The 10,232-nt window shown below is 34.4% G+C and overlaps 1 protein-coding gene across 1 annotated transcript in view; it reads right to left on the bottom strand.

The window, feature by feature from the left end:
- Positions 1-9,440: 9,440 nt before the first annotated feature.
- Positions 9,441-10,232, bottom strand: part of LOC127504698 (extracellular sulfatase Sulf-2-like) — a 164,027-nt gene continuing 163,235 nt past the window's right edge. Inside the window, exon 11 of the mRNA XM_051879614.1 lies at positions 9,441-9,501. Coding sequence (XP_051735574.1) covers positions 9,441-9,501 — 61 coding nt within the window. The remainder of the gene's footprint in view (positions 9,502-10,232) is intronic.

Below are 10,232 nucleotides of genomic sequence, written 5' to 3'. Positions count from 1 at the left end.
TAACTGAGCGAATGACATTTAATGACAGTTGTCATAAACATGCATAAAACCTCCTTCATATTCATGACATGTGTCATGTCATGATTATGAAGGTGTCATGTCAGTCTTATGCACACCCCTTCAAGTAAAGTGTTACCAAATAGAAAAAACCACAGAAACCCACCTGAATGGATGGACACTTCCTGCTTTGTATTTCCTCAGTTTACTCTTGTACTTTGATTTGTAACTGAAAGAGAAGAAAAATATAATAACAGTTTATTAAACATATTTTAAACAAAAATTAAACATATATTTCACATATTTTGTTACATATCATCTATATATGAATTATTAATTATTAATATTAAGATATTAAAATGAGTTTATGTAATTCATATTTATTTCATTTTTCATTATTTCATATATATATATACACACACACACATTTTAATATATAATTAAAATAAGAAATGTATAATGAACATGTTATATTAAAAACATTAATTATAAATATAAGTATTAAAAATTAATCATAATAAATAATGAGATAATTATTAATAATTAGATACATTTGTATAGAATTTATTTTAATTTAATAATACTTATTAAAAATAAAAATTAAGATTCTGAAGGAACAGTAGATCAGAAATAATTTGACAAACACAGTCTGACAGTGATGAAGACAGATGTCACTCTCACTAGTATTTGTTGCAGTCACACTCTTCAGGTCGTGCCTTTTTCAGGTGACCTCTGACCTCACGCAGGTTTTTAATCTTGGTCTGGAGTGTTTCGATCTGGGAAAGAGATGACAGTGAACATAATGGTATAATGTATTCAATATAATTGTACAGAATTAAAGTTTTAAGACTGGAAATATGATCCATGAGTGACTTTTATAAGCTTTTATTGATTTAAATGTAAATGTTTTTGAGCTTGCAGCTGGTCATCGTTCACTTTCATCGCATGGAAAAAAAGCAAGGTGAACATTCTGCTAAACGTCCCCTTTTATGATCCCCAGAATACAGTCATACAGATTTGGAACAACATGAGGATGAGCAAATGATGACAAAAGGGTGGCGGCGTGTGTCATACTTCATGGTCGATGTGGAGCTTGTGGTCCTTCCATGCTTGCAGCGATTTGTACAGACCAGTGTCACATTTCACTGTGTCATTGGCCAAAATGGAACATCTGAAACATATACACATGCATTCTTCACTACACTACATTCCCTCTGTCATGTGACTCTCTCGAAGCACACACATGCTCCTCACCTGTGAGTGACTTTAATAGATGAGGGCACAGTCAGGCTGTTGCTGGTCTGGCTGACTGCAGTGGGTCCCATACCGCTGAACTCCTCCTCGTCCGCTGTGTTCTGCCTGAGGCTGAGGTTCCTGGGGCCTGCGGGTCTGTATTCATGATCCAGGTCCACAGCGTACAGGTCTCCTCCCATCTCCATGGAAACAGCACGGGCAAAGCGATTCCTGGAGTAGCTCTTCAGTGATTTGAGTTCTGTCAATCAAATGCAGGGCTTGACATTATTACTTGTCCAGGATATATATATGGGTCAATGACGCGAAGGGGTCTTTTTTTTTTTTTTTTTTTGTCCAAAGGCCTTAATATTAATAATAAAAAAGATATAACATCCAAAGTATGTAAGGTAGTACACCTAGATCTCTTTTATTGAATCCAAAAGGGTTTAATTATATTTTGCTACACATAAAGGTATTTTAAAGATTTTGAAGTGTCAAAAGGTCATTCAGTTTAACCATCCAAAGGCCAATACAGCCATTTCATTTGAGCTTAAAATATCTTAAAATGTAATAAATGTATACATTTTTTTATTCTGGCATGATTTTATAACATCATATGTCAACAAGTGCAAAATGGTATTAAAATTATGTGTAGAAGTCGTTACTTTGTTATGAGAAAGAATGTCTGGAAAAATGAATTTCATTGATGTCATTCGGAGTAACCAATATAAAGGGACCATTTTGGATCAAGTCATGCGGTTAGTATCATGTGTCAGGATGTGACATCATTTAGACACCTGCAAAGGACCACATGGTCGTGAAGCAAAGTAATTAACTCTCTTTTAACTATTTTAAAAATTCATGTTTTCACTTGCTCATACGCATGTCCCGAAACATCAGGTCATTTGGTACAACCGCTATAAAACATGAAAAATGTTGTAATATTTTAAAAACTCGTACTAAATATAAAATGTTTGATTGTTCTTTTGCTAGCTAGATAGATATCATCCTGTTAGCATTGTTTGAAAATATCGTCTTTTGGTATAACCAAAAGTGTCATTCGGTAAAACAGAAATTTTGGTTACAACAAATGACTTTTTGGTGACAAATTTTGTCCATTTTGTAATAAATGACAAAAGCAGTGTTAATTGATTATAAAAACCACATAATCTCATTGTTAACACTTAATAAAACTTCAAAATTAATTATATAACCATTGTTTTTTTTTTTACACTTTTAAAAACCTTATTCGTCAATGACCTATATATGAATATATATATATATATATATATATATATATATATATAATTATATCAATTTTAATATAATGTATAGAAATATAATATATGATTAAATATAATTAAACTACTACTACTGTTAATAATAATAATAATTTTAACAGTGATTCAAAGTTTACTATTCAAAATAAATCTTTCTGATAAATTAGACAAATATAGAACAACTATGAAGAGATGATTGACAGATGGGTGTCACTACACAAGTATTTGTTGCAAGTTTAGAGCAAATTTCCTTAAATTTAGTGAACAAAGTATAGTAGTCCTAATGATTATTATATTAATAACAATTAATAGAGCAATTTTATAATAAATATCACATATAACACATAATATAGCAGAAAAGCATTTTCTTTTATGTTTTACCTCCACAAGAGGGCAGCAGAGGCACACAGAATAATTGAGTGAATGCATCCTGAATGATTTTTTTTCCAGAGGACTTGTTGCTGTGTGTGTTGTAGCAGTGCAGTATATCTAGTCATACTCACTTTTTTTGGAGAACAGTTTATTTTTGGAGAATGTGCTGTAGCTTTTGGGTTCACAGTTGCAGGCTTGAGGCTCAGAGTTCACGCTGACATCAGCGCTCATGCTCTGAAGATAAATCTGTGATTTGATGCTGGATACAGATGGCTTCCGCACTGCAGACAGACCGGCCATGCCTTTGCATTTAGACAACCTCAGCTTCCCTGTGGCGTCTTCAACACACTGCCACTTCTGCAGAGAGACAGAGAAAGAGGGACATCTTCATGCATTTTTTACTCTGAAAGATGATGCATACACTAATAGAGCAGTAACAGAAAGTGACATAGTATTGAAATGGCTTGGTACCATGGTAATACCATGTTTTGTTTTGTTTTTTTAGAAATGGTACATTGATAACATTGTGGTATTTTTTGATTGAAGTGTAAAAAGCAGTGTACATAAAAGTATTGCCATCTATTATCATACCATACTTTTTACATATAACACGCCAGCTCTCTTGACATGACTCAAGGGAAATTATCTTAATCTTACTTGTTCTTACAAAAAAGCTCTTTCCTCTTTGACTGAACTGTATTTGACAGTGTCTGCTCACGAATATAATTTGTTTGACACCATCAACACCCATTAACTTTTCACCATGACGAGTATGTGTGCGTGGATGTGTGTGCTTATACACCGGAAGTAAAAGGTGAAAATTAACCCCCTGCCTAGTGTCAGCATTCTTACTCAGCTGTAATTATCACAAATCCACCTTGTTAAAAGCTTTGTTAATGAGGAACACAAGTTATACTGCACACTATCAGAGAGATGAGAGAGAAATGCATCTTTTTAGTCGCTGTTCATAGTAGTAGCCCTGTAGTTAAAGGGTTAGTTCGCCCAAGGATGAAAATTCTGTCATTAATTACTCACCTTCATGTCGTTCCACAATCGTAAGACCTTCATCTTCAGAACACAAATTAATATATTTTTTGATGAAATCCAAGAGGTTTTTTATTACCCATAGAAATCAACGAAATTACCTCATTCAAGGTCCAGAAAGGTAGTAAAGACATCGTTAAAATAGTCAACGTGACTGCATTGGTTCAACCTTAATGTTATGAAGTGACAAGAATATTTTTTGCGCGCAAAAACAAAACAAAAATAACAACTTTACCCTTCTACCCTGTCAGTCTCCTATGCAGATGACGCAGTGCGGAGCTTCCATGTTTACGTCCGAACGCCGGCTCAGAGTTGGCCAACGCTGTTCACATGAGCTGCACAACACATGCATGATAATGATGCTGACGCAGAAGCCGGCCAATACTGAGCCGGCATTCGGATGTAAACACGGAAGCACTGCACTGTATTTACTACATGAACAGTGTAGGAGACTGACAGGGATAACAGGGCTCTACACTGCGACCATTTCGCTTGCATTTGCAACTGAAAATATCTGTGTGTGAGTGTGAAAAAAAATTTAGGCGCACCAGTGCGAGTGACCCGATCGATTCTCAAGAATAGATCTACAATCGGCGAAATGGGCGAAGTGAGGTGAAATCTGACTCCTGCTGCTGATCTGTGCTGAAACTCTCGTTCGGCTCACTGAATTCACCAGACGGTTTCAGTTTTTAACTGTATCTGTTCTCTAACTAAACTAAATTATTTTTTATTACTATAAAAAATCAAAACGATGGAGGGGGGTGGTGATGTAACCAGTGTTGCGACTGAACACCGGTAACACTGTCTGGCAGCAAGCCTAATATGTAAGTTAAGTAATATCACACGAGTAGACTCCTGTTTCTCTGAGTATTGGCATGATTGTATGATACTTACTGATCTGATTTAAGTCCAATAAACAAGTTGATATTAAGTGACTTAACATTTTAGCCACAATACTGTTTTTGCTCTATTTCAAGAAAATAGTTTCAAACAAAGCCGCACCAGAGCTGTTGCACATCTCCAAGCAACGGCGATTCCTGAATGAATCTGCATTTTGAACGACTCGCACATTAAGATTTACCGCCACCTACTGGTGGTTTTATTTTCATTTCATTCATGAATTTACATTTATTTTCATATTTACACATTACATAGACTGTTTTTACTTTTATCAAACTTTTAAAGTTTATTTTTTTTTACATATTTCTAAATTAAAAAAACAATATATATATATTTAAAAACCTTCGTACAACATTATTTACTAATGAGCTGCATTAAGCAGTCTATGTACATGTGTCTAAATAATACCACTTCAGATTGAGATTATTTATTTTGATTGGTATCAGTCTGACTGAGTCTTATTGTTCTAACTGAATTTATTGTTTAACATTTAAAAATCTAATTTTCTATTTTAATTTAAGAAATTGACGAAATATGATACATTTAATAAGATTAGGAAAAAAAAAAAAAAAAAAGATCTTATAATGGTAAAAATGACTGAAAATGAAATTAATTTAAAGGGGCAAATATCACCCTGTAATGTGAAAGTTAATGTCTGTTATTGATCAGAAAGTGCTCCTAAATTTTTGACTGTGCTCCTAAAGAAAAATGTTAGCGTAGAGCCCTGCATAAGAAAAAAATTGTTGAATAAAGTTATTTTTGTTTTGTTTTGCTTCATAACATTGAGGTTGAACCACTGTAGTCACATGGACTATTTTAACGATGTCTTTACTACTTTTCTGGGTCTTGAATGTGGTAATTTCGTTGCTTTCTATGAGAAATAACCTCTCAGTTTTCATAAAAAATATCTTAATTTGTGTTCTGAAGATGAACGAAGGTCTTACGGGTGTGGGACAACATGAGGGTAAGTTATTAATGACAGAATTTTCATTTTTGGGTGAACTAACCCTTTAAAGTCACCATGAAACCAAAAGTGACTTTTTGTTTATTTTTTTATTTTTTTTATGGAATATTGCAGAATTTTTATAAATGATTTATCCGTGCACATCATTATTATTTTTTAAATTACATGTCCTTGTAATCTTGAATCAAAATAGCTTCCCCTCCCTCTTGCAGCGACATCTCTTCTTTTCTCTGATGATGTGTTTTGTGGCGTGAGGGCGGGGCAACCTGTCACGCACATCATGAGATCGACCAATAACAAACCACAACCATCGACTCAATTCCCTACGGACAAAATCAAGTCCCGCCCTAATTTTTTTCATGTTTGAGAAGACGTTTCAGTTAATTATGAGCCAGATTTACTAACAGCTTGTGCCAGCACAAACCCTCTTTTGGCATTAAAAAACTACTGTCAGGATTTACTAAAGACACGCATTCCAAAATTAGAGCTGAAAAGGTGTGGACAGTTATTTTTGCAGCTGACCTTATTGTATATGCATTTATAGGAGTTTCTATTTCAGATGCAAAATTTATGGGAGGAGAGTATTTAAATGAATCATGTAAGATGATTTACTAAGGTTTGTGCTAGTCAATTTACTGTTATTTGAGCCATTATTTAATGCCCAAAAAAGCATGTCTTAAACCAGACGCTAATTTGCACTGCTCTTGATAGATTGTGTTGGTCATTATGGAAATGATCTGGCTGTGTCTGTGTTCTTTGATTTACATGTCGTCAGTAGATCATGCGCAGAACTTTCCACTTCCATAGGCGCTTTTTTAGAATTGTGCTCTCACGCTAATTTGCCCTGTTTAGGAAATCTGGCCCTATACGTAACAATAGGGAAGAAAAGACTATTGCAACTTCTGTTTCATGCCGACTTTAAAGACTGGTAAAATGAAAGAATGTGGGTTTAAACCTATAAAGGCCAATCCAGTATACTGTACAAGGTGCTACTGTATCTGTGCTGTGAATTTGCACCTTTACCTGATTCACATAATTAAGTAAATCAGGAGCTAAAACAATGCAGATAGCATGTGCACATAAACAACATTGTCGGCAGGTGCAATTCCCCCTTTTTTATTATTTTGAAATTTCTATTTTTTCTTGCTTTGCAAAATTGTGAAAGTACTTTTAAAGTACATACTGCTTGATCAAAGAAGAAAAAACATGGAGGAATAATGCCTGACATAAAAAAGAGAAAGAGATGGAGTAAAGAGGAATGGAAGGAGATGATAGATAATGCAGGAATGGGCTGCAGGTCCCTAGAGGACTACAGTGGGCAAGTCTTGTTAGAGTGAAAGTGAGAGCATGAAATTTCAGGTGTCTGATCCGACAGCTCAGACATCTCTCTGTTCTCATTTCTGTTTCAAAAGACAGATCTCGCACACACACCTACTTGTACTTCTGAGCAGTGATAGATAGATAGATAGATAGATAGATAGACAGACAGACAGACAGACAGACAGACAGATAGATAGATAGATAGATAGATAGATAGATAGATAGATAGATAGATAGATAGTTGTGTGATTCACAGACATGCTGGTTATGATGCTATTAACTGGTCTTCACCATAGCTCATGAATATTTATTAGGTTATGCACAAACGATTGAACATGAGATTTTAGTGTTTTAAAGAGTCTATGTGACATATTGAGGTCAGCAATAGAGTTTTGGCTCATTTGCAAGGAGTACCACCTCTCCCTATACAGAGAGTATGCAGTTTGCGTAAGACACCAACTCCTGGGAGGGGGGGAGGGGGGCATCTCTGTTGCTCAAAAGACAAACAATCAACAACAACAAAAACCTTTTGTTCTATATTAATATTAACAAACATAAATATAAACATAAATATACATAAAAAAGCATTTTGTCTTCACTGTAAACCCTAACGCTCAAAATATTTAATTAGTTTGAGTAGGACAAACTTAATTTAAACAAATTATTTCAGTTAAATTAACTTTTATTGTATTTACTGTACTTTTACTGTATTTATACCTTTCTTTCTTCTTTTGAGTTCACAGCACTGACATATTTCAAGTAATCTGAACGGTTTCATTGTTTTGAGTTGTATGAACTCATTCCTTTTAATTTAGACTAACTTAAGTTTAACTGAAACTGGACTGGGATTTCTATTTCCCTGCATGCTTTATCCATGGCACTTTTTTTTTTGTGTGTGTGTGTGTGTGCAAGATAAGAGATGGGAGATTTAGTAGTGATTAATGTTTTGTTGTGCTAATTTAGAAGAGTTTCTGTTAATGTGGGTTTTTGGAGAGTTACCATCATGGTGAATCATGGCGCATGCTGCTTGGTTTGAGAGCAGGTAATTTATATGTTTTAAGTTGCTGTACTCAATCAGTAAGTGCTATACCCTGCTATTGTTAACATGTTAGCAAATTAGCAAGTTGTCATTTTCTGAATTAGTTTGTTATAGCTAGCAAAATATTTACATTGCGATGATCTGATAATTTTAAGTTAAATGTATAAATTAACGTACTCAAATATTTCAAGTTAAGAAAAATTTATGAGTACAAAATAAAAATCTTACTTAAACTTTGAGTTTCTTCACTTAAATTCTCATTCATCTTTTTTGAATTAGGGTTTACAGTAAAGTAAATAACTCATTTGATTTGCAAGAACTCAAAATAAAAAAGTTTATTAACTAAATATTTTATGTTAATTGCTATCAAAATGTGTGAGTTAGCTAACTCCGTACTTCAAGTTAGGAGCAATTAACATGCATAAGTACTACAAACTCAAAACTTAGTTCTGCTTAGTTCTGCTTACTTAAATTTGGGAACATCATAACTCAAAAAATTTTATGTAACTGATTACCTCAAATTTTTTTGAGTTAGCCCAATTTATTTGGGTTTAGTGTAATAAAACCATAAAATCCCTTGCTTTTGATATTTTCTTTGATCTAATTATTATTGGCTCATAGTTATTATATATGTTATTTTAAAGGCTGTTGTTCACTTAGGTCTATTTTTATTACCACAAAAATATTATCCGATAACTCCATTAATCGTCAAAATAATTGACTGATTACTTGATTAGCAAAATAATCGTTAGTTTTTATTTAATATGTAAAATTTTACCTTGTATTTTATGCTGTAGAGCTATAATTGTAAATAATTACAATTTATTTTCTTGCAATACAATTCTGCTTAGGGCACATATTTGACTAGCAGCAGCCCTGTTTGCAAGACAAAATTGAAAGGTAAACAATAACATTACAATGTCCAAAAATCATCTATACAACAATTTTGTGGTTTTGTGGGGTAGCGGGTTGTAATCCTGCCTATATATATAGAAAAAAAAAATAAAAAGGAAAGACAAAGATTCTCCTGTGTGTGTTGTTGTACCTGACCGATCTGTTCACATGGCGTCTGGTACTCTGTGCGTTGGCACAGGTCTTTGACACGCTGGTATTTGGGCAGGTAGTTTTCCTCCTGGGCCATATCCTTCCCATCATTCAGTACTTTATGTAGCAGTTTCCTGTCACCAGAGAAGAAAAGAAAAACCTCATGCTATCTAAATAAACATACATTGACCTTTCACACCAAGAACCCAAAGCTCTCAGGCTGTTTTCACATTTCATTTGTGCTGACTCACCCCCTCTCCACCAGGAACGAGTCCCTCCACACTTTTCCTTTCTTGTTGAGCTGGAACCTGCAATTGGGAGAGACAGGTGGATATTGATTTACTGGCTTTGTTATTGATCACCTGGAACAGCAAATTGGCCAGAAATTGGCCATCTCTCAGCGTTTTCAAATGACGACTTAACTCAACAAATTGAGCCCGAGATTGAAAAAGAATGAAAAAATAGTAAAGCAGAAAAAAATGACAAACAGCTTAAACAGAAATCCAGCCTGCAATTTAAAGTGTTTTTCTCCCCTGTACTGTCCCTGATGAAAAACAGAAGGAGGTATGGAGGTGAGGAAACAGAAGTGTTCTGTGCACCTCCTGACCTTCTCTGCAGATATGAGCTATCGATCTGTGCTCTCACGCACCCACTCTGATCTCCGCAGGAGTTTCTGCCAGATTTAAGAGAGTTCTGGCTGGCCTTTTCTCCTATTCAGACTCATCTTGTTAGTGGTACTTTCTAAGGCAGCAGTATTACACAAACCCCAAACCTGAAGTTATGCATACTTTGTCCCACGCCATTTGCACTACAGATGATACTTTAAATAATGGCGATTATTGAAAAAAGAGTCAATGATGTATTAGTGTCCACAATAAAAAAATGTAATTTTAACACGTATGTCAAGTTCTTAGAAATGTAGTCTTTGCATTCATGTTGGTTTCATATGGGTTTGAAAACTGCTTTTAAAGGGATAGTTCACCCAAAAATGAAAATTCTGTCATCATTTACTTGCCCTCAAGTTGTTCCTAACCTGTAA

The sequence above is a fragment of the Ctenopharyngodon idella genome, chromosome 22 (assembly GCF_019924925.1).
Source record: "Ctenopharyngodon idella isolate HZGC_01 chromosome 22, HZGC01, whole genome shotgun sequence".
Classification (NCBI taxonomy): domain Eukaryota; kingdom Metazoa; phylum Chordata; class Actinopteri; order Cypriniformes; family Xenocyprididae; genus Ctenopharyngodon; species Ctenopharyngodon idella.
Note: the sequence above shows the minus strand (reverse complement) of the source record. Positions and strands in the feature narration are given on the sequence as shown.